The 26366-nt window shown below is 40.7% G+C and overlaps 1 protein-coding gene across 1 annotated transcript in view; it reads right to left on the bottom strand.

Annotated features, from left to right (window-relative positions):
* The window catches only part of STX7 (syntaxin 7), a 70199-nt gene extending 61648 nt beyond the window's left edge, over positions 1-8551 (bottom strand). Inside the window, exon 1 of the mRNA XM_006885021.1 lies at positions 8467-8551. Within this exon, the coding sequence (XP_006885083.1) occupies positions 8467-8551 (85 nt within the window). The remainder of the gene's footprint in view (positions 1-8466) is intronic.
* Positions 8552-26366: the final 17815 nt, after the last annotated feature.

The raw sequence follows: 26366 nt of genomic DNA, 5'->3' as shown, positions 1-26366 counted from the left end.
TTACAAATAGAAAAAAAACACAAAACACCAAATACCAAAACCCCCAAAAGTAGTGTGAAAAAAGCACACAAATGTGGCACAAAATATCACTAGATTTACTCATATCCACTATTATTAGCATTACCAGATGGAGTGGGGAAAGGGAACTGAAATTTTGCACTTCTGCCTTTCACTTCCACGTGATTTCGGCATAATCCTTATCAACTTGCACACCAGAGCGTAGCTTAAACTGTTTTATAAAGTAAATTACTCTATTTAATCTTATCTTCTCTTCATCTAGACAGTGAATCTCAGAATTAGACACAGTACAAGTACATAGTACTGCCTGGCTTCACTCAATTCACACCTCAAATCTCAAACAAGTACTGGACTTTCAATAGTCTTTCTCCACTTCCCCAATAAGCTCATTGTCTTAATTATTAACACTCCAAGTAGGCCATTTTTTCCTTTCTCCATGAATTTCCAAGAGTCTTCAAGATCAGTCCCCACCAGCAGACCTTGCCTCACGCTTCATTAAAAATCAGACACATTCAGACAGGGACTTACCCAACTTCCTCTACTTCACACTCAGCCTCCACAAGGCACTGCACAGTGAACGAAATGCTCCTCTTCTATCAAAGGTTAAACACTCAGTACTTTGTCCCCAGATCCTACTTTCAAAAGCATTCCTTTTGCAGTAACAACTTCACTCTTTTCCTTTCTGATTTCTCCCTAGATATGAATCGTATCTACAACAAGACTAAAGGTATACAGTATCTCTCTTTTATAAAAGGTGAAAATATACAACTTTTTTCGCCATGTATTTACTTTCATGATAGAGTGTGCTAGGTATGTATCAAATATCAGTATCTCTCTCTCAAAGGAAACAAACTCTAAGTTTTATGAACTCACTGAAAGCTACCTAAAATACAGTTTTACCCTTTGTAGCAGCTCGATGTGACTCTGCTGGTACTTGAAATACCAATGGTATAGCTTACAACATCAGAGCAATCCACAGGTCATGTTAGTATAGCAACTGCTAGACAAGTGCTATACACGTAAAAACAACAACATGAGAATCACTCCCAAACCAAGAAACTGACCAATAAATGTTATACTTCTGAAAGCAAACCCTAAGAACAAGCAAACATACAGATATCATGGTGCTCCAACAGAATGTGGAGATTATCAAATAATATTAATATCACAAGTAAGCAAAATACCCCTGACGATTATTCGGAAACAGCTAGAATGGTATATAGAGAAACTTCAGAAATACAAGTTGGATTTAGGAGAAGCCACGGCACCAGGGATATAATTGCTGATGTCAGATGGATCTTGGTGGAAAGGAGAACATACCTGTAGGATAACTCCGTGTTTTTAGTTACTATGCAAACACATCTGACTATGTGAATCACAACAAATTATGGCTAATACTGAGAAGAATGGAGTTCTACAACATTTAACTGTGCTTGTGTGTAACATACCTAGACCAAGAGTCTGTTGTCTGAATAACACAAGGGTCACTGCACTGTTTAAAAGCAGGAAAGGTGTGCATCAGGGATGTATCCTTTCTCCATACCCATTCAGTATGAAAGCTGAACAAATCATTCAAGCTGAGCTTTACAAAAAAGAACGTGGCATCAGAATTGGAGGAAGACTCACCAACAATCACGGTTATGCAGATGACACAACTATGCTTGCTCTAAAAGAAAAGAACTTGGAACACTTACTGCAGAAGATCAAACACTACATCCTTTAATATGGATTACATCTTAATATCAAGAAAACAAAAATCCTCCCCACCAAGCCAGTAGGCAACATCATAATGGGGATAGGGAAACATTGATGTTGTCAATTATTTCATTTGACCTTGATCCACAACCAATATCCTTGGTACCAGCAGTCAAGAAATGAAGACAAGTCATAGTGGGGAAAATCTGTGGTCAGTGACCTCTCCAAAGTGCTAAAGTGCTAAAGATCCCTAGGATTAATTTAAAAACTAAGGTGTGTCTGATCTTATCAATCACTTGCTATGCATCTGAGAGTTGGACAATGGCTAGGATGAAAGAACAATCAATGTCTTTGAGTTGTGATAGGCAGAAGAGTACTGAATATTCCATGGACTGTTGAGAGAACAAACAAGTCTATCATGAAGAAAGAGAAACCAGAGTGCTTCTTGGGAGGATGGTGAAACTTTCATCTCACGTACTTTGGGCATGTTGTTAGGAGACATCAGTCTCTGGAAAAGGCCATCATGCTTGGAAAGGCAGAAAAAAGGTCCGCATAAAAGAGGAAGACCCTCAACATGATGGATTAACACAATGACTGTAGCAAGGGACTCGAGGATGTCAGAGATGGTGAGGATGGCACAGGATAGGGCTGGGCTCAGATCTGTTGTTTAAAGGGTCACTGTAAGTCAAAGTCGAATCGACAGCATGTAACAAAACCAAAAAACATCTCGTCAGAACTCGCTGTAGTCATATTATCACCCTTTAGTTCTGATTCATAATTAGCAGTGATAAGCAAGTCTCTGGGACGGAACAAGCAGATCGTACGTCCTCCCTTCCTCTACCCTACACCTGAACCATGGATAATGTTTTCAGAGTTAATAGTGATCTCCACCTTGCCAAACCGGAATCTCTGCTTCTGTCTTAGTCACTCTCTCAGCAGCAGAGACAGGTGATCCCTTACTCATTTTTTTAACTTTTTTCAATTTCATTAAAGCCATCATATCCTGATTTTTCTTCCTATGTCCTTGTTCATGCCTTTTCACGCTGTGTGTTATTTTCTCCCAGCCTCTCCCAATGTTTACATTTTTATTGTCTCTGCTCTCTTATTTTTACTCATTATTTTATGACTATTTTAGATTTGTAGGCTTTAATACCATTTATACTCTGATAACACCCTGAAATCCAAATGTACATGTCCAACTAGTTTATCTAACATCTCCACTTAGACATCTAAAAAGCACTTCAATATTTACTTAGTCAAAACAAAATTCCTCCTCACTTTTCCTAAACCTTGTTCCTTCACCTGTCGACCTGGCAGTCATAACACTGTACACTCAGCGGCTCAAAGCAAAAGCCAAGGAGTCATTCTTAACAGCTGTCATTTCTTCCCACCCGACACTTAGTCAGAAAGGTCTGCTGAGTCTACCTCGAAACATACCCATCACTTATCTTAAAGGCAGCCTGGAGCAAGCCAAGGTCACGGCTCATGTAGCTCTCTCCCTCCTGCTCCTCCTATTCCTCCAAAGTCTATTTCCTAAGTAGCAGCCATAGCAATCTTTTCAAAATGCATACCTGATTGTGCCTCTCCCTACCTTATAATCTTCAATAAGTTCCTACTGCCTCTTAGAACAAATCCAAACTGCACAGGGCCCAAAGTCCATGTCTCCTCTCTAATTTCATCTCCTGCCATCCCTACTTAGGTAGTATGTTCTGCCTCAGGGCTGTACAGGGTTTCCCCTCCCCTCTTTCAATGTCTCCAAATTTCTGAACACCTCAAGAACAACTTTACATTTTCAGTACTAGTCAACTATTCCACAATCTGAAATGCTCTGCTCTTCATCTTCTCACCACTAGCTCTTTCTGATCCTTCTCCAGGAGATCATGGAACCTAAATCACCTCCCCGTGGCAGGTCACTTTCACATCACCCCCATTTATTTTTTTCACAGGTGATCAGATTGCTCAGTTAAATGTGCTTCTTATCTGTTTCTCCTTATAACACTGCAAACTATGTGAGAACAGGCCCTTAAAGTTCTTGTGTATCAAAATCTAGAAGAGCAGCTAGAAAACTACAAGTACTTAGACAATAATTTGTTTTAAAGAATTAAGAAGAAAAATCTCTAAATTAAAAGTCAGTTACCCAGAACTATTATGCCAACATTTAAGATATTATGTTAAGTAAAAGATCTCAGTCACAAAAGGACAAATACTGCATAATGTCAAAGTTACAAAACAGACATGGGGTATTGAGGGAAGAATAGGAAAAGAGTAGACAGATAATGAACACGGCATTGGAACAGACAAGGGTAAAGACTGCATGAAGAGAATAGATGATTAGGCATTGTATGTATGTATGTATGTTATGTATGGTACATTCTGAGTTGTTAAGAGTACTGAGTGTACCATGGACTACTAAGAAAACAGATTCATCCTAAGGGGGTTAAACCGGGCTGCTCCTTGGAGGCAAGGATTCTGGGGCTTTGTCTGACATACTTTGGACATGTTGTGAGGAGGGACTGGTCCTTGGAGAGGGACATCATGCTTGGGAGGGTGGAGGGACAGCACAGGAGCGGAAGACCCTCTATGAGGTGGATTGATTCAGTGACTGGGGTAATCGGGATGGGTGTGTTGGAGGCACTGCAATTGGCACAGGACAGAGCAGAGTTTAGGGCTGTTGTACATAGGGTCACTATGAGTTGCAAGTGACTCGACGACACATAACAACAACAACAACAACATGTTTATATGACAACAATCCAGAACAAGAGGTGCACTGCAAAGAGAACTAGGGGAGGGGGAAAGGCAGAAGAGAGGAGGGAGGAAAAGGTACAAGAGTGAATGAAAACCCAACCTTTCCGTAAACTTACATTAAAATAAGAATAAAAATACATTTAAAAAAATAAAACCTTTACTAGTAGACTTGTACACCACAATGGTGTTATCTCACCATTCTATGGCAGTCATTTTTAGTAACAAGGACCTCTTCCTTCCTCAGCGAGGCAATTTTAACCCTTAAGAAATCTGGGGTTATTAGAAAACCTTTGCTGTTCAAGTTGAAGTGTGATATTCTACAGTTCTTATTTGTGGAAGCCTTTATGTTAGCAAAGGAGCCCTGGAGTGGAGCTCTGGTGGCACAGCAGGGAGTTGTACTCCTGACCTAAAGGGGTGTCTCACTGGTGGTTCAAATCTATCAGAGCCTCCTTGGGAGAAAAATGGACAATCTCCTCCCAAACAATTTACAGCCTTTAAAAATCAACCCAACGATGACTGACTGAACTGAAAGATGATGGTTCAATCTCACCAGCTGCTCTGTGGGGAGAAGATGGGCAACTTCCTCCCATAAAGATTTAATCTCAGGGACCCGGTGGAGGGCTGCTATGTGTAGGACTTGACTTGAAGGCTGTGGCCTTTGCTTCTGTTAGTAGCATAGATGGATGTGTAACCACAAGGTTAGTGTTCAACTCAACTCAGAGACAATGAGGAATATAGAATCTGGCAATGTTCCTCTGAAAACTCCACTACTCAAAGTCCTACGGAGCACAGTTCCACTACAACACAGGTCTGGTCACCATGAGTCAGAATTAATTCAACATCAACTATTTTAAGTCAACAGGTGGTGCAAGGGGTTGATGTGTTTGGTTGCTAATGGAAAGATTTAAGGTTTGAGTCCTCCCAGTGACACCCTCAAAAAAAAAAGGCTGGTGATTTCCATGTAAAAATCTAGCCACTAAAAATGCCATAGAGTTTGGTTCTGCTCTGATATACATGGAATAATCATGAGTTCAAAGCGACTTTGTAATAATCAGTTTTATGCTCACACAGAACATAATTCTTCTATTTCAGACAAGACAGTGATGTAAGTATCTACAAGAGGTAACTGAACTTTCTGTGACTAAATAGTTCTCATCTTCTAACTAGCTCCTCATATGGGACAAAGATGGGTCTAATTCCCAACCCAGGATAGTCCCGGATCACTTTCAGCTATCATGCTATCCCATGAATATTCAACTCTGATCCAATTTAGCAACTTCTTATATTACTGCATCGATGGATTTCTTTTCTCAGGGACTGTGATCCTGTGTAAGCCAAGCTTTACACCTTTCTAATTCACATACATTGGCAATCTCTCATCCACATGTCTCACTTATTGCCAAAGTGCTCTCTATCTCAGTACTCTCAGCTCAGTCATTGTGAAGAAGATGCCCCTCTACGCTGTTTACTACCTTACTCCTTTAAAAGTAGTCAAAGAAAACAAGAATTACCCCAAATCCGAATAAAGGTTATTATATTCTGCTATGAATAGAAGTTTCGTTTTGGAACCATTTGTAATCTAACTGGGCTACTTTTCCCTCACAAAGTCACAGCCTTTGCATTTAAATCATCCAAGTAGAGTAACAGCTGTAGCAAAGTTAATGTTTACTGTATTTTAATGCAAGGAACACGCTCATTCCTCATTTGTTTGCCAAACACTCTGACCCCCTGGGAGGTATTTTTTTATAATGGCACTATGCCAACTCTTTATGCCCCACACCGCCAGCAACATGTAAATAATAATAATCTTTAAAAGTCATAGCGATACTTCTGAAATTACCACCTAGTTATAAGGAAAGTAACATAAGGAAGTAGACAGAAAAAGGAAACTAATTCTGAAAGAGTTTGGGTAAAGCCCAAACCATAAAATACTAGGAATAAATGAATTAGAATGATGCATGGCTAGCTGTGATTAACTAGTAAGACAAAACAAATACAAACTCAAGTTTCAAATCTGCTACACTGATTTTTTTGCATTTTTTCTTCTTACATATATCATAAAGAGTGATTATTTCTAACAAAATTGGAAATGTCACTGTGGTTTATTATACTGACATTTTGTTTCTGAAATTTCTAACATAAAATTTGTGATAAATAATTTTGTGATATAGTTAGTTCTCTTTTGCAGTATCTACTACCATAGTTAAAATATCCTCAAGTTCTCTGCTCCATAATAATGTGCCATGCTTTTGCTCCTTGCATAAATAACCTAAATCAGATCCAGTTGGATTTCATTTACAAGCTGCTTTGAAAGAAATAGCAAAAAATAAGGCCCCAGGAATAGATGGTATACCAATTGACATATTTCAGCTAACAGATGCTGCCCTGGATGTGCTCACCAAGTTGTGCCAAGAAATCTGGAGAACAACCACTGGGCCAACTGACTGGAAGAGATCTATATTTGTTCCCATTCCAAAGAAGGGTGACCCAAATGAGTGTGGAAACTACAGAACAGTATCATTGATTTTACATGCAAGCAAGATCCTCCTGAAGATTATCCAAAAACAACTGGAACAAGCCATCAGCAGAGAACTGCCAGAAGTCCAGGCTGGGTTTAGAAGGGGTCATGGTACTAGGGATAGTGTTGCTGATGTTAGATGGATCTTAGCTGAAAGCAGAGAATACCAGAGGAATGTCTATCTGCGTTTCATTGATTATGCAAAGGCATTTGACTGTGTGGATCATAACAAACTGTGGCTGACTCTGAGAAGAATGGGAATCCCAGAACATTTAATTGTGCTAATGCGAAACCTGTACTTGGATCAAGAGGCAGTAGTCAGAACAGAGCAGGGTAACACTGCATGGTTCAAAATTGGGAAGGGTGTACGCCAGGGACGTGTCCTATCTCCATACCTTTTCAGCCTGTATGCAGAGCAGATTATCCGAGAGGCTGGGCTCTGTGAGGAGAATTGTGGCATCAGGATTGGTGGACAATCTGCGTTATGCAGATGACACAACCTTGCTTGCTGAAACTGAGCAGAACCTCATGCACTTGCTGCAGAGGCTCAAGGATTGCAGCCTTCAGTATGGACTGAGGCTCAATGTCAAGAAGACAAAGATTCTCACCACTGGACCAATTGGTAGCATTCAGGATGGATGGCGAAGAGATTGAGATTGTTCACAGCTTCAGTTTGCTCGGCTCCACGGTCAACACTCTTGGAACCAGCAGCCAGGAAATCAAAAAATGTATTGCGATGGGAAAGTCTGCTGTTAGGAACCTCTCTAAATCACTCAAGAGCAACAGTGTCTCCCTGGAGACTAAGGTCTTTGCTGTCACTTGTTATGCATCAGAGAGTTGGCCAATGACTAGGGAGGATAGAAGGAGAATTGACGCCTTTGAGCTGTGGTGTGGGAGAAGAGTATTGAATGTACTGTGGACTGCCAACAAAACAAACAGATTCATCCTAGAGAGGGGTAAACCAGGTGGCTCCTTAGAGGCAAGGATTCTGGGGCTTCGTCTGACATACTTTGGACATGTTGTAAGGAGGGACTGGTCCTTGGAGAGGGACATCATGCTTGGGACGGTGGACGGACAGCGCAGGAGGGGAAACCCTCTATGAGGTGGACTGATTCAGTGACGGGGGTAATCGGGATGGGTGTGTCAGAGGCAATGCAATTGGCACAGGATAAAGCAGGGTTTAGGGCTGTTGTACATAGGGTTGCTATGAGTCGCAAACGACGCGACAGCACATAACAAACAACAACAATACGCTCCAAGGTCCTCATAGTGTTCTGTGTTTCCAAACCTATGGATTTAGTGAACAAGTCTCATTTCTTCATCCAGAGCCAGATGATTTTAGAGCAAAGTAAGTATTTTTTTCAATCTTCACTTCATGAATGAGATAATAAATGATGTAGCTGGCACTGGTCTTCTATATGATGAACTTCAACTAAGCTCATTTTAGAATGAAAAACAAGAATTGGAGTGAACAGAAGACAACTCACAGCACTGTGTGATCTTCTGGATGTTAGAAGAGATGCGCTGGGCCAGCAGGGCAGGGTCACCACCGATTCCTGGAGCGTACGACATGGCTGGTTTGCTGATTCACAATCTCATCAGACACTGGTGGACCCCCTCAACTGTTTTCCAAGCAGTCACCTGTAAAAGAAAAGTTATAAACTTTATTTTTAAAAAAAAACAAAACAAAACATGTTTTAGACAATCATTCACATACATTGTTTCATTCACGTATTTTGTTTTATACAATAATTTCTATAGTGTTTTACATAATTATTGTAATTTTGTTCTAAAGCTCCCACATAATCAATTTTAGAAATTATAAGTAGAAACTCAACTGAACAGGAAAATCCAGCAAAAGGACATATTAAAATGGCAAAAATCTCATGTTTAAGGGCAGTATTTTGTCTTTCAAGGATAGTCATATTAAATGTCAGATAATTAAAAGAAAGTTCAAAAATGTAGATTATCTTTGAAAATGTCCTTAAACTCGTTAAGACTGAGTACTTGGGTCCATTTTGTGTGTGTGTGTGTGTATATATATGTATATATATAATTATATAATCATATAATTTCTTTCCTTAACTAAACTGCAAGTCACTAAAAAGTAAGGCCTACATATTATTTCATTTTTCCATAACATTTAAGACACTTTCTGGCACAGAATTGGCATTAACATTATTTGTTCCATTAATATAGACTCCTGAGAAAGAGAAGAAGCTCCTCAATGAAATGGAATGACACAGTGACTGTAACAGTAGGCTTGAGCCTGATGGACAATGTGAGAATAGCACAGGGTAGGGCCAGATTTCCATCTGTCATTCACAGGATCCTCACGTGTCACAGTCAAACTTGATGCCCATCTAACTACAATGACAACTAAGACTATTCCCAGATATGTCACTGTTACAGAATTTAACATACACAGGAAAAGCTCAAAAACATATATATGACTAATGGGTTTCTAATTTTAATGGGGGGAAAATCCTCTTGGGATAGCAGAGCCAACTACAAAGAATAAAAAAAGGATGTAAAATGCTCATCACTATTTAGCAACAGAGTAGTTCTCTTCCAGGGATATATCAGAATAGCAAGCAAAGCTGGGATGCTGCTACAAGAAGCATCTTCTTTAATCACACCTCTTTTGGTTTGGAAACAAAGTCCTAAATGGATCCTGCATATTGTGCACAGCCGTAACAGGAGTCTAGAGCAATGGCTACATGGTGGGGTGGTCCTGGGGGAGGGTTTGTAAAACAATGAAATAATTTTTCTTTTACTTCTCCAAAAGGGTAGTGTTCTGGGGGTGGGGGGAAGCCTTGGGAGGGGACAAATGTGGAACAACAAATGAATGGAAATCCAAAGTCTCTGTAAATTTTTACTGAAATTAATAACAAATTTAAAATTTTTAAAAAAAAAAATTAAGTTAGAGTAAGGATGACAATGGATTTATAACCGCTCAAGCTAATAACACTATATTGTGGCATGGAGGAGGAATAGTGGAAATGTATCCACATTTACAATATTCCTCTTACCAAAACCATTTATGGAAAATAGGAACTGCATTGGAACATGGATCTCTGGATTGGAAATGATGATATTGTTAATACTTCTAGCATTAAGCTTAAAAGATTATAATGTTCAAAATTATTTTTTATACATTTGTCTAAATCTTTCCCTCTATTAACAACTGGGATCTAGAGGGAAGAGAAAAGACCAGAGAATGGCCAAAATTATTGGAGCAGTTAATGCTGCCAGTTTAGGGCCTGTGTCAGGAAAAGGAAGTCTTACTCATTATACAGTGCCACCCAAAGGTAATAAAGGAGGTCAGAATTGCTTCCACTGTGGAAAGCTGGGCCACTTCAGTAGACAATGTCACAGACAAGAGCCACAGATAGGCAAGGGAGTAGAGAGGAAGCTCCCACTCACTTGCTTTAAGTGTGGATCAGAAGGACACTTGGCCAAGGGTGGCCCACATCAGGTCCTCGTGGCAGACAGGACTGACAGGCCCCAGCTCCCAGCTCCCAGCTGGAAACAAAGGAGGACACTTCAATGATTTAGATCCTCCCAGAAGAGCTGTGGGTGAGCATTAACATTACCTGTAAGTATATTCGTTTTCTCCTGGACACAGAGCCTACTAATTGGTCCTAAACACCTTCTGAGGTCCCAATTCTTCTCACTATTTCTTAGTTGTTGGAATGGATGGAAAACCTCATAAGCAGTTCCTTACTTCACCTCTGCCTTGCTTGCAGGCTTCCGAGTTGTGAAACAACCCAGTGGTAGATGGAATTTGCTCCAGGACTTAAGAACAGTAAATGACACAGCTGAGCCTCTACATCTTGAGGTTCCTAACCTCTACACTATAATAGACAAAGTGCTAGTCAATAGGCCTTTTATTGTAAGAACCACCTTCCCTCTGTAACTTGATTTATGCCACTATTAGAACCTCTACTCGGAATATTATTGCTTGTTAATTTTTGACTCATGTACTTTTAACTTGTTAGCTAAATTTGTGTCTTCTAGGCTGCAACACTTCCATGATACCTCTTCAAGGATATGAACATGTACAGCTAAGCACAACTGATAACAGTGCATCTAAATTCCAAAATCAATCTCCATAATAGTCTATGTGTTTCCTACTGCCAAAGGGGCCCTTTAGAGTAGTGAGAGAAGATCTTCACCGTGAAACCTACAGCATCCCTTTTCAACAGGAAGTAGCAAAGAGAATATGCCATCTCCTTTTCCTTATGAACCAGGGTGAAGTCTCTGTCAGGGAGGAGTGATAGGGAATGGCAAAGGACACACTGACAAAGGAGATTAATCAGAACTGGCTTTGACAAGCACTGTGGCAATTGGATAATTAAAACAGACATTCAAGGGGGGGGGGAAGAAGAATGAACTGGGGAGGAGGGTAGAGAAAACTGCAACAATGAATGAATGAACGAAAACCCAAAATCTCTGTAAATGTACATTAAAACTAACAAAATAAAAAAATATATAAAAAAATATTGTGCACAGCAATGATTTTTAACTACCATTGTATCTATTGTTTTGCTGAGCATGCACTAGAAATCCACAGTTAATTTCCAAACCAAATCTCTACTGAGAACCTGTTATACATGTAACGTTAAGCTAAGCATGTTAAGAGGTAAGAGTACACAGGACAGAAGTGGGAATCAATTCCATTTTTCTGATTTCAATGCTATTCTTGATTGCTACCCCACAAAACTAATGTCCCAGACAAGGGAAGTTTTGTTGGATTGTTACAGTAAGAAGCCACTGAAGCTTTCTGGTAAAGGAGAACTCCTCACAATGAGACATGTACCTGCTCACAAAGAGGCAGTACTGATGGGAAATACAAAAGAGGGATTGATGATACTAGCAAAACGGTGCAGACGCTATGCCTGAAACTCTGACAATCATGTAATACGTCCATCATGGACGCCCCGGAAACTTTCTGATGCTCTTCAATCCTCTGTATTGTTTCACAGGAAAAATGTTATTTCTGACCTCCCTAAATTCTAAAGGTAGACTCTAAACAAATTTTAAAAAAGGCTTAATTCAGACTTCCACTTAGAAGGTTAAACTGATGATGCAGACAACAAGAACAAACTCTGTTTATGTAGCTTTGGACTTGGGCCAGCGGCAACCTGAATTAGAGCTGATACCAGACTGTGCTCAGAAAAGTGAAGGAGGTGAAGCCCCTCTAAGAGAGATAGACACAGTGACCTTAGCAATGAGTTCAAGTGTGGCAGAAATGATGATGGCAGAATTCAGATCGGCCATTCTTATGGATGCTATAAGGTACAGCATACTTGATGGTACCTAAAAACAACTACAATCTAGACTAAACAAAACTGGGCCTGGGGATTCACTGAGATTAGTTAAGACATCTAAGCTGTGTGTGTGTGTGTGTAATATCTGTTAAGATATAAGAAGCCCCAGTGACATGGTGTATAATGTGTCAGGCTGCTAACTAGAAGGTCAGTGGTTCAAATTCACTAGTTGCTCTTCAGGAAAAGATACAGTCTCCTCTTTTAACAATACATAGCTTTGTAAAACTGACAGTCACAACTGACTCAACAGCAGTAGGTTTTTTTATTTATTGAAATAGAATTAACATATAACTAACTCATGTAAAGTATACAAGTCAATGATTTGGGGTTTGTTTTAAATAAAATTCCCGAAATGCATAATTAAAGTTAGAACATTTTCATCACCCCAAAACAGAATCTTATACCCATTAATAATCAGCACTCATGTACTCCCACCCTCTCCAGTCACAGTCAAGCACTCATTTACTTTAAGGACCTAGTGGATGTGGAGTGGGACTGCCAACACAAAGGCAGACAATTCAAGTCTACCGCCTGTTCCTCGGAAGAAATATTAGCAATCTCTTCTCATGCAATTTATAGTCTCTGAAAACCTGCTGGTAAGTTAGCTATGTCTGTTATTCTATGTCTTTATGGGGTTTTCTACTCTGGACATTATGTATGTGAGCCTTTTAGCTGGCTTCTTTCTTATAGCATGTTTTCAAAATCCACTGATATTGCAGTTGTTGCTGTTAGGTGCTGTCAAATAGGACCCATAGTGACTCTATGAACAGATCTGAATCCTGTTCTATACTGTGTCATCCTCACACTTTCTGACACATTAGAGCCCATTGTGGCAGTCACTGTGTCAATCCACCTGGTCGAGGGTCTTCCTCTCTTCTTTACCAACCTTCCACCTCTTCGAGTATCTTGTCTCTTTCTAAGGAACAGCCTCTCCAAACAACATGTCCAAATTATGTGCGCCTCATCATCTTAGCCTCCAAAGAGCACTCTGGCTGCATCTTCAAGACATATTTGTTCTTTGGTAGTCCATGGGATGTTCTGCAGTCTTCTCCAACATCACAGCTCAAAGGCTTCAATTCTTCTGTCATCCACCGTCCAGCTCTCAGATTCATAGCAAGTCAATGGAAAGACCATGATCTGAATTAGATGCACCTTAGTCCTCAAACTGACATCATAATTCCTCAATCGTTTGGAGATATTAATTCCTCTATGAAGAGGATTTTTTGGTTTTTTCCTTTAGCTTTGACTTCTCGGCACTCTAATGCAATACTCAGAGTCTCATCTGACATCCATCTTGTTTTTTTCTTCTTTTTCAGCCTTTGTAATGATCTTTTGCATTCTTCATGGACGATTTTCTTGATATCCTCCCAGAGCTCATTTGGTCTATCTATGCTCATTGGTGCTCAAGGCCTCAGATCTATTCCTGAGATGGTTTTGAAATTTGAGTGGGACAGACTTAAGATCAAATTTTGGTTCCTGTGGACTTGATTTAATTTTCCTCAACTTCAGCTTGAACTTGCATATGAGTAGTTGGTTGTCCCACAATCAGCACCCGGCCGGGTTTTCACTGCTGATATTGAGCTTCTCCAGTGATTCTTTCCACAAAAGTAGTTGATTTGATTCCTATGCATACCATCAGGTGAAATCCATGTGTATAGCCTGCGTTTATGTTTCTTATAAAAGGTATTTGCAGTGAATAAATCATTGGATGTGTAGAGCTCTATCATTCTATCTCCGGCCTTATATCTCTCACCAAGCCCATGTTTTCCAGCTACTGATCCTTCTTCCCCGTTCCCAACTTTTGCGTTCCAGTCATTCATTATTATCAATGCATCTTGACTGCATGTTTGATCAATTTCTGACTGCATCTATTTCCTCCTCTTTGGCTCTAGTTGTTGGTGCATATATTTGAATGATAGTGGTATTCATTGGACTTCCTTGTATGTGTATGGATATTATCCTGTTGCTCACCACATTGTATTTTAGGATGGATCTAGAAATGACTTTTTTAATTATGAAACCAACTCCATTTTTTCTCACCTTTTCATCCCCAGCATAGTAAACCATATGATCATCTGACTCAAAATGTCCCATGCCAAGCCATCTCATTTCGCCAATACTTAGTATGTCAAAATTTATGCGTTCCATTTCTTTCTTAACAATGTCCAATTTTCCTACATTCATGCTTCTCACATTCTACGTTCCAATCACTAGTGTCTGCTTACAGCTGTTCCTTCTTCTCTGTATTTCCATTTCTAAGATCTCAGTCTCAACTGCCATGTCTGCTAGTCCAAGCAATAGTCTAAGGGTGCTCTATTGTACATAGGGTTTTCGAAAGCCTGTCATTTTGGAAGTGGATGGCTAATTCTTCTTCCAAGTCTGTCTCAATCTTTATATATTATATATATAATAGTATCTGACAGACAAGCATTCCACAGAAAACAGCAGGTGAAAGACATTTGCCCAGTTATAAAAATGACCAATAGATTCAATGTTACTGCCCACCCCGGCTACATGTTGTTGTTGGGGTTTTTTTTGTTTTTGTTTTTGTTTTTATCCACCCTTTCCTTTCCACCACCATCCCTTCCTACTTTTGCCTACAGCATTCAACACCTGTCTCCCATTGACCAGCCCCTGATGTGATGGCCTAAGTCTCAAGCCATCAGGATTTCTGTGATTCTGAACATACTGTGCTGCTATCAGTCTCTTATGATGCAGCCAATATGACTTCAATTTAAAGCTGTCAAGTACTACTGTAATGTACAACTTCTTTTCCTAGAAGGTTCTGAGAAAAAGTCCTTGTTCTTAAACTTCCACCCCAGGATTGCCTTCTCATGAGTTAATACAGTTTGTCTCCCATTTGAAGCCAGGTGCTGATGCAAAATTTCTGGCCCGAGGGCCCAAAACTCTTATTCTGGCAATGGCGTCCACTCGTTTTAAATCTGTATGCAGAAGAGATAATCCGAGACGCTGGGCTGGATGAGGAGGAATGTGGCATCAGGACTGGAGGAAGAATCGTCAACAACCTGCGTTATGCAGATGACACAACCCTGCTTGCTGAAACTGAGGAGGACCTGAAGCGCTTGCTGCAGAAGGTCAAGGACTGCAGCTTCCTATATGGACTGAAGCTCAACATCAAGAAAACAAAGATTCTCACCACTGGGCCAACTGGCAGCATCAGTATGGATGGTGAAGAGATTGAGATAATTAACAGTTTTAATCCACTTGGTTCCACAGTCAACACTCTTGATAACAGCAGCCAGGAAATCAAGAGATGAATTGCACTGGGAAAGTCAGCTGTGAGGGACCTCTCAAGAGTACTGAAGAGCAACAACGTCAGTCTGGAGACTAAGGTGCGCCTGATCTGGACAGTGAACAGGGATGATAGAGAATTGATGCCTTTGAGCTGTGGTGCTGGAGAAGAGGGCTGAATACACCATGGGCTGCTAGGAGAGCAAACAGGTTTGTCCTGGAGAAGGTGAAGCCACAATGTTCCTTGGAGTCAAAGATTCTGAAGCTTCGTCTGACATACTTTGGACATGGTTAAAGGAAAGACTGGTCCTTGGAGAGGGACATCATGTTTAGCAGAGTGGAGGGATGGCGAAGGAGAGGAAGACCTTCGATGAGATGAATTGATTCTATGAGTGGAGTGGTGGGAATGAGTGCATTTGAGATGGCTAGGTTGGCACAGGATAGAACGGCGTTCAGAGCTCTTGTACATAGGGTAGCTAGGAGCCGGAAGCGACTCGTTGGCACATAACAATAACAATGAAGAGGAACGTGGCATTAGGATTTGGAGGATGACTCATCAATAACCTGTTATGCAGATGACACATCTTGCTTGCTGAAAGTGAGGAAGACGATGTACTTGTTGCAGAGAATCAAAGACTATAGCCTGCAATATGGATTGCATGTCAACATCAAGAAGACAAAGATTCTTATCACTGGACCAATAGACAACACCATGAAAAATGTAGAGAAGACTGAAACCGTCAACAACTTCATCTTACTTGAATACACAATTAACACCTTTGGTACCAGCAATCAGGAAAACAGGATACGTATTGCACTGGGAAAGTCTGCAGTTAGGTGTATGCATATATAACCCTATACACACACATACAGTATTTTCAAATATTTTCTCCCATGTTGTGAGCATCTATTGAAACAGTAAAGTTTTTCCTGTTGGTGACTTCCAATTTAGCTTTCTCTCTCTTTGTTACTTATGCTTTTTTGTGTTATACCTAGTAAGCCTTTTACTAATCCAGAGCCACAAAGGTTTACTGCACTCCTATACTTTCTTCTAAAAATGTTAGGTCTTACATTTAGGACTATGATCCATTTTTAATTAATTCTTGTCTAGGATGTAAGGCTTAAACATTTCGAATGTTATTTCATTCTGAACTCTGCTATGTGACTTTGCCCTCAAGATGCCTACAAATTCTCTGAAGCAAAATCCTATAAACTTGATTTTTTTAAAAATACATGAAAGAATGTAAAACAATTTTATTTTGGCTCAATGACATTTTCCTTTCTCCTTTCCCACTATCAACTAGGTATATGAAAACTGACTTACAGCCAAGAAACCCCCACACTGAATAAGGAAATGTTCCCTCTTGTTTATGGTGATACCATCTGCACCACCCAAGGAATAGATGGATGTGAGTTCCTTTAGGGGGAGTTCTTCTACCCACATAGGCTTCAGACCCACATCTCAAAGTCATACTCTTAATTTTCTAGTGTTTCCGTGTCTTTGCAGCTACAGTAACTCACCAATTATGGTTTGTATTTTTTTAATACAAGTAGAAATTCTGTGTCTACTGGAACTCCTTGGTTTGGGTAAAACTCTTAACATCTGAGCCACAGCCAGGACCAAAAAGAGACCATGCATGTCCAAGGACCAAGCTCTTTTCCACTCTACATAATGAAAGGTACGATGGCTCTGTGTTCTTGCAAGGTCAACACTAACTCAAGACCATGACAAACTCCACTGCTTCAGGACTACAACTGCCAATAACTGTGAAGACTCTCTCTCATAAAGCAAATATTATATTAATAATACATTCTGACAAGTTGACCTTGTTATTATTCTTAGGTGCCATTCAGTCAAGTACAAATCATAATGAACCTATGAACAGCAGAGGTGAATCCTGTCCTATCCTGTGCCAACCTTATCATCTGGTTATTTTTTTAATCCATTGCTATAGTCATGTGTCAATCCAACTCTTTGAGTGTCTTCTCTCACTGATCCTTCACTTCTTTCCAAGGAAAAACCTCTCCTAGTAAAATGTCTAAAGTATACGAGCCAAAGGTTCACCATCCTTGCCTCCAAGAAGTATTGCGGCTGCACTTTTTCCAAGACATATCTTGTTAATTCTCTTGATCATTCATTGAATATTCAATACTCTTAACACCACAGCTCAAAGGCATCAATTCTCCTCTATCAACTTTATTCTTCTAGTTCTCAGATGCACAGTAAGTGATTGAAAAGATTGTGACCTAAATCATGCACACCTTAGTCTTCAAACTGACATCACTGCTCCTCAGTAATTTGGAGAGGTCTTTGACAGAGGACTCTCCCAATGTCATATGTCTCCTTATCTTCTGACTGGAAGTACCAAGCATTTTTATTGTGGATCCAAGTAAGAGGAATTTTTTCTTTTCCTCTTCTATCATAATATAGCTTATTGGTCCAGTGGTGAGAATTTTTACCCTCTTGATGTTAAGATGCAATCCATATTGAAGGCTATATTCCTTGATCTTTTGCAGCAAGTTTCAAGTCCTCCTCACTTTCATCAATCAGGCTGTGTCCTCTGCATAACAGGTTGTTGATGAGTCTTCCTCCTACTTTGATGGCTCATTCTTCTTCATAGTTTTCAGATTCTAATAAATACAGCTTTCTATTAAGTTGACTACAGTATTTTCCTAACCCCTCAAAACTCATGCAAACTCAACTTAAGCTTTCTCACTGTTTTCTTTAAAATCTCCCTACTCAATTGTGACTCATCAATACATGTATGTAATAATTCAATGTGAAATCTGTGAAATAATCCCCCATGATCTGATAAGCCAAACAGCTGTAAAAGGATGCAATATTCCTTAATCCCATCAGGACTGAAGTGGTGAATCAAGAAACTGGAGATTAATTAACCGGCAAAGATTCTGAGTCTTTTGAAACAGTATGGACAGTTTTCCTAGGAGTTTTCCTAGGCAGTGCCACCAAGAAACACTCACTAAGAGTGGACTGCAACCTTTGGACTCAGATCCCTGAATCAGGAAGCTCTCTAATTCTGGGGAATCAAAACACATGGAGTTCTTTAAGGAATTTCTGGTCCACAGATGCTGAAGGAAGCAAGGACGTTCTTCCTGAACTGAAAAAAGGAGACACTTCCTCTGAAACCCTGAATTTTAAATTCTATCCTCCTAAACTGTAAGAGAATAAACTTGTTTGCTAAAGCCATCTACTTCTCTCTCTCTTAGGTACTTATTTCTATCTTAGGAACCTGGTAACTAAGACATTCTTTCTCTTTTCAGATAATCAATTAGCATTTATTAAGCACAACACAAGTATAGTGCAGGCCAAGGCTGCAGCATTTCATTGCACTGTCACCATGATCTGACAGTCAACTTGAAAGCAGCTTCTAATATGGCTGCTCCTTACTTTTCACATAAATATCTTTTAAAACATTTCACATAAACATCTTTGAAAAAGTTCTCAAGTGGGACCTCTGATCGTCTGTGCCTCACGGAGGTCTATGGTATGGCCTGAGGCTAAAAGAGGGACTAAAGATGCCAAGGAGCTCAATGGAGAGAAAGGAAGGGACTGAGCAGGGCTGTAGGGCTGAGGTGGTCAGAAAATGACAGATCTCTGTCTGGAGGAGTGGTTGTTGTTGTTAAGTGCCGTAGAGTGTGGAGTAGCAGGAGACTCATAGTGACCCTAGGAAGGAGAGTCCTCGAAGCGTGGGTGCCTTTCATCCTCTCTCCAGGTCCATAGGGTTTCCAGAGGTAAGCTATTATGGAAGTGGATGCCACTCCTCCTTCCAAGCTTGCTTTCACTGGGGAGCTCCACCCCACTCTCTGTCCGCTTTGGGTAACTAGCCATTAACGCATTTGACACATTAGTGTCACAGTGTTCAGCCTCACGGCAACCACAAGTCTCTGACCATCATAACTACGTATCCCATCTCCAACCTCTATGGGCTTCACACTGCTGAGGAACAGGGGAATGAGATGCAGCTAGGGTCCCCAAGTAAGAGGTGACACATGACTGAGTTACGAAGATGGTGTCTCACTCCCAACTCTCATACAACGCCAATTCTGCAAAATGGCATGGTCTTTGGAACCTAACCATGTCAATAAGTAAGGAGCCCATCAACAAACGAATGGCTAGAGAAGCTGTGGTATATTCGCACAATGGAATACTATGCTGCATTAAAAAACAAGGAACTCATGCAATATTATTCAAAATGGTTGACTCTGGAGAACATTATGCTGAGTGAAATATCCCAGTCACAAAAGGACAAATATTACATGATGCCACTGTTGTAGAATGGGACTGTCCTTGGGGTTGGGGAGAGACTGAGTAAGATGGGTTCAATAATGTATACTGCACTGAAACAGAGGAGGGAGAGAACCGTTTAAAAGAGAGATATAACTGGGTATTTCTGTCATCACAGGAGACTAGAGCGAGGGCTACATGGTGGAGGGGACCTGGGGGAGGGTTTGTAAAACAATGAAAGAATCTTTTCTTTTACTTTTCCATAATTTTTGGACTCATGTACTTATAACTTGTTAGTCAAATTTGTGTCTTCTAGGTTGCAACACCCCCATGATACATCTTCAAGGATATGTACATGTACAGCCAAGCACAATCAATAAGAGTGCATCTGAATTCCAAAATCAATCTCCATAATAGTCTATGTGTTTCCTACTGCCAAAGGGGCCCTTTAGAGTAGTGAGAGAAGATCTTCACCCTGAAACCCACAGCGTCCCTTTTCAGCAGGAAGTAGCTAAGAGAATATGCCGTCCCCTTTTCCTTATGACTCAGGGTGAAGTCTCTCTCAGGGAGGAGTGATAGGGAATGGCAAAGGATACACTGACAAAGAAGATTAATCAGAACTGGCTTTGACAAGCACTGTGGCATTTGGACAAGAACAAACTGGGAGGAGGGTAGAGAGAATAGTGCAACAATGAATGAGTGGAAGCCCAAAATCTCTGTAAATGTTTATGAAAATTAAAAAAAAAATTAATAAAAAAAAATAAGTAAGGAGCCGATATATGATTCTTTCAAAGGATTTATCGTCCAGTTATGATATGAAATTTAAATACCTGTGATCACAGAAAAACACAAGTTCTAAGGTGATATATGGTCCAACTGCCACTGTAGTTAAAGAAAATAAAAAAACAAAGAGGCAGGGAAAAAACCAAATAAAATGCGGGAAGAACATAAGGAATTAATTTAGGCCTATGAGGTTGAGGAAGATTCAGAAAGAGTAGAAAAAGCAGCACTGATGGTGTCACTTCTTTTGCCATGACTGATCGGGGCTGAATGGGTGATCCTGCCACTAACCTTATGTGGACACTGAAAATTAACTAAAATGATGGTAAATGAAGAGCTCAGTTCCTCAGTTGTATTAGGCAACTTACAAATATCTGAAAATCACCTGTTGATAATAGCCACTGATGAGGACAAAACAGAAAGCACCCCCATCATTGCACAAAGTTCTATTACACAGTGCTCATGTAGAAACTGTAATAATTATCATTCTGTGAAGTTACAAAAACTAGAGGGAAGGAGAGGAAAGTTCAGAGTGCAATAACTATAGTGAGAGGCTTCTCAAACCACTTTTAAAGAGCACAAAGAACAAAGGACATTTTTAAAAAGACTCTTGTGTGTCAAACAATACCCTCAGTTTTTTGTTTTTTTTAGTTTTTTACCCTCAGCTATTATTATCTCACAGAATCCTTACATTTCTCAGCACGCATGCACCTTCATGTTTCTGAAATGTATCATAGACAACTAGTTGAAATGGTCAGTGTCAACATTCCTAACTGTGACAGGAGCATGAAGCAGTGGACTGCCCTCTATGCTGAGCCAAGATACGTACAATGGAGGGAGGCTGGGAAGGGGGAGGTGGCTTTTTAGCCAGCTACTCAGTAAAGTCTATAAATTAGAAGCTTAAGTATTAGGAGGATCCATAAATAACTGATTTTCCATGAACACCCTTTCTGAGTGTAAATATTGCCATTCCTTTTTTTTTCCCCTTAAAAATGAGCAACTTTAATTTAAAATCATGGTATTTAAGAAATAGCTACACAATAATCTCCATTAACAAATATTTAAGAATGCAGTTCTACTTTGGAAACACATCTCAAAATATTTTTTGTAAAAATATAATACTTTCCAGAGCCTTCTTTCAACTTCTGTGGCTCAGGGCTATTTCCTTCCTATTCCTAGAAGGATCTTTCACATGATCTCCATGTGACAATTTTCTTCCTTCTCATCAGCAAGATCTCATGTTGGAGAAAACTGAATAGTCAGTCTCTCACTTACTGCTTCATAGTATCCAACACTATTTAAATTTAATCAGTATAGTGGTTACTGACTGCAAAAGGTGATAGAAATCACCTATTTCTCCCTCTTCGGCTCTGGCTCAAAATCCTAGGCTCCAATTTCTCCATGGAGGCTAATATTTTGAAGACCTGTATCACATATGTTGCACACACGGCCAGGAAGAACCAGTCACTGGAGAAGGACATCATGCTGTAAAGGGTGAAGGAACAGGGCTGGAGAGGAAGACCCAGGATGAGATGGATTGAAATAATTACTGGGGCAACGGGGGCAGGTGTGTTGGAGTCAGTAAGATTGGCTTAACACAAGGCAGGCTTGAGAGCTGTTGTACACAGGCTTGCTATAAGTCGCAGGCAACTCGACAGCACATAACAACAACATACTCTTTACTGTCTATTCCAACCTCTGGAATACCAAGTTATTATACCTTGGTTTTAGTTCACAATACTATTGATTACTTTTCATAAACTAAACTTTCAAGTTAAGTGGGACTATCCTGTAAACTTTACTCAGATTTACTGAAGTTGTTGTGTATGATTTCTTTTTCAATCCTCAATACTGACCTAGAGTTGAGAAGCATATGCAAAATTAAGACATTTCACTTAACTGTTTGAATCTGAAAGGTTTACTGTTCTCAGGTGAAGAAAAAGAACTAGAGGGGGCAAAGTGTTACGCAGGCAGAGGTGAGTTAATATGGCATCATATTAACTTCTAAAGAAACTCTGGAACTACAGCATAATCCTCACAAGTCAGATACAAACTTCTGCAAAGCCACTTGTCACAAGACACTGTTAGAGTCGGCCCAGGTGCAGCTCGGCCCTCCTCAGAGCAGAAAAATGTTCACCAAACAGCACAGCCTTTCATGATGATTTGCATTTCTTCCAGATTCTGTGCAAGTTTTAAACTATATAGTCTACTCAGGACACAATGCAAAAATTAATGGAAGAACTGAAGAAACAAGCTAATGCAAGACATTTGGGGGGAGGGAAGCATAGGACCAAAACGTCAGTGTATTTTTCTTTTTCTTCTTCTTTAGTAATTTTTTTAAAGAAAATGGAACAAGCTAGCAGGCATGGAGGAGGTCGGAGGAGGGGGGAGATGTCTTGGAATATTTTACATATTTTTAGTCTTTATGTAAACCAAATAAAGGCATGGATTAAGGCCAAAGAAAATCAACCAATGTCATCAAAGTACTGGCAAACAGAACACCTCCAGAACTATTATTTATTATTATTGTTATTTTTTTTTCTTTTTACCTCCAGAATTATGTATTATGGTCTGTCTACTATAGCCATACTTTGGGCATATTGCAAGGAGGGTCCAGTCCATCATGGGACATCATGAGGGTGGAGGGCCAACACAGGAGAGAAAGAACCTCGATGGGGTGGATTGATTCAGTCACTGGGGTAATGGGGGTGGGCGTGTCAGAGACAATAAGGTTGGCACAAGATAGAGCAGGGTTTAGGGCTCTTGTACAGACTCGCTATGAGTCGCAAACAAGCAACTCACATCAACAACAGCCATGTATTTTTGTCTTTCAGTTCCTCTCTATTCAGAAGGGGAGCTTTCAAGTGCTGTTATTAAAATCCGTGAGATAAAAAAAGAGGAAGAGGTCAAGGAGCTTCAAGGAAGCACAATCATCGGGCTGGGGGGTCCCTCCCCGCGCGTCCCGCCAGCGCAGCCCGGGGAGAGCGGGGAACCTCGGGGGGGGGGGGCAGCGGCCGGGGGGAGCCAGGCGCGGCGGGAACAAACGGACCAAGCTGCCCGCGCCCCGCCCCGACCGAGCGCCCCACTGCACCCGCCGCGCGCTTACGGGGACGCCGCCGTCGGGGCCCCGGGGGCAGTGGGCAAGAGCGGACGCTCTGGGAGCCGGGCCCGTCCCCTCCCCGCCGCACAGCGCAGGGCGGCGGCCACCTGACAACACGCACAAACGGAAGACGCACGAGCCGCAGAGGCCCCGCGCCTCCAGGATCCCAAGGCGGAGAGTCCCCTGCCCCGGGTCCACTTACCCGGACCTCCTGGGCTTCGTCCTCTGGCCGCCGTCACACATCAGTACCGAGGAGACCAGCAACACTGCTTGGCTGATGGGCGGTGGCGACGGGGCGTTCACGGCGCATGCCTACAGCTCAGCTCAGGGGTGGGAGGCGGGGCTAGCTGCCCTTTCATTGGCCCACTGGGCTGAGTGACAGCATTCCTCTCCCGCCCCCTCGGGTTCCAGTAAAGGAATGGGAGTACCCTCAAAATTAGCAGGGAGGTGTTTTGTGCCGCCTGTCATACAGATGGTAAACGCCTTAGCCTGAGTGCAAAAACGAAGGGCGGACATGGTGGGCAGCTGTCTTTATCTGGGAAAGCCAGACTTCCTGACCACGTGTCTTCACTCCGCCCCATCAGCTCATGCCTATCTTGCTTCCTACACACCCTTATCTCTGCATTGGGATATAATACACAAACCTCGGAATAATGCAAGGATAAGAGAAAAGACATCTCAGTGTGCTCACATAGTTGCCAAGTCTTCTTTGTACAGTTAAGCCTTTTTAAGGATTCTTGAAGGGCAAGGTGCTTCAAATACATTGGGTTTGAATGTCAACCCAAGTATGGGAAAGACTTTACATGGTCTAATAACATATCCAAAAATAATGTAACTGTTAAAAGAAATATATCAATTGCTTAACGTGACAGAATAAGTCACTAAGTTAATTAGCATATAAACGGATTTTGCCTTGTCCTCTATTCAAACAATAGTATTTTCTGAAAGTATCATTCGTAATATTGACAGTCCAGTTTTTTTGAAGGAAATGGGGCAGAGTATTTAGAGTTATCAGTACCCTTTATGTGTGTCTATGTGCGCAGGGACCCACTGCAGTGGCAAGGAAAAGTAAAAAAAATAATAGTTTTATCTGGCACACTGTATAAATAGGAAAAAGACAAGAAGGAAGTGGGAATGGGGGCCTGCAATCAGCGACGTTCCTCCGGAGACCAATATGGCCACATTTCTTCTGGAATTTACACAAATTCGAATTTGGATGTGGAGTGCTCACACATCTTGCTTAAAGGTTTTCTTTGATATAGTGACCTTTGATAGGGGTAACAATCTGATCTTAACAGGACACACAATATCCACAGACAAAAGATGCTACTTCAGTAAATAAGTCTCTGTTAATTGAATCTAACTCAGGTGACTGGTAACCTAAAGTTGATGGGTTGAGCCCACCCACTAACACTGCAAGAGAAAAGGCCTGGTGATCTGCAAGAAAATGGTTGCAAACAAACCCTACTGAGCTCTAACACAAAGAGTCAAGATTTTTTAATGCACTGTGTTTTATACATAGCAAAAGAAAGTGAGAGAGTAAAGAACACAATGTATGTGTATGAGTATATGAAACACAGAGTGAATGAAGGAAAGTGTGAAACACTTATATGAATTTTGTATGTAAACTAATTGGTGGTGGTGGTTGTTTTGTTATTGCTGTTGTTGTTATATGTGTCATTGAGTCCTCTGCTACTCATAGTAACCCTATGTACAATAGCTCTGAACTCTGCTCTATCCTGAGCCCGTCTCACTATCTCTGACACTCCTACTTCTCATTACCCCAATTACTGTGTCAATCCATCTCATCCAGGGTGCTTCTCTTCTCCACTCTACCAAGCATCATGTCCTTCTCCATGGACTGATCTCTCCTGGTCACATGCTCAAAGTATGTGAGATACAGCTTCAAAATCCTTGCCTTCAAGGAGAAACTTGGTTTCACCTTCTTCAGAACATATCTGTTTTTCTCTTGGTAGCCCATATTATGTTCAACATTCTTGTCCAGCTCCGCAACTCAAAGGCGTCAATTTTTCTTCTGTCAACCCTAATCAGAGTCCAGCCCTCTGATGCACAGCAAGCACACCTTAGTCTCTAGACTTTGTTGCTCTTTAGCATTTTGTAAAATTCCCTTACAGCAACTTTCTTCAGAGCAATTCATCTTTTGATTTCCTGACTGTGGATGTCAAGAGTATTGGTTGTGAAGCCGAGCAAGCTAAAGTTATTAACAACCTCAATCTCTTCTCCATCTATCATGGTATAACCAGTTGGCCCAGTGGTGAGAATATTTATCTTCTTGATGTTGATCTTCAATCTATATTGAAAGCTACAGTTCTTGACATTCTGCAGCAAGCAGTAAGCTTTAGGTCCTCCTTAGGTTCGGCAAGCAAGGTTGTATAATCTACATAATGTAGGTTGTCGATGAGTCTTTCTCCAATCCTACCACAGTAGGACAAATTGAGTGACAGGTGGTGCTAATCTCTAAAACAGGCAATAACATTAACTGTAATATATTAAAGCTGGAAAGAATCTTATAAAACGTTTAGCTCTGCTTCCTCTTTTCACAAATTAAAGAAACAATACCTCAAAGAAACTTAATTCAACTTACAAGGCTCAGACGACCCACTTCAGAATACAGAATTCTTTTCATAAGAATTCATTCTGTCACTATTCATCAGA

This window comes from Elephantulus edwardii, unplaced genomic scaffold (genome assembly GCF_000299155.1).
Source record: "Elephantulus edwardii isolate Elephantulus edwardi_28Jun2011 unplaced genomic scaffold, EleEdw1.0 scaffold00039, whole genome shotgun sequence".
In the NCBI taxonomy this organism is placed as follows: Eukaryota; Metazoa; Chordata; class Mammalia; order Macroscelidea; family Macroscelididae; genus Elephantulus; species Elephantulus edwardii.
Note: the sequence above shows the minus strand (reverse complement) of the source record. Positions and strands in the feature narration are given on the sequence as shown.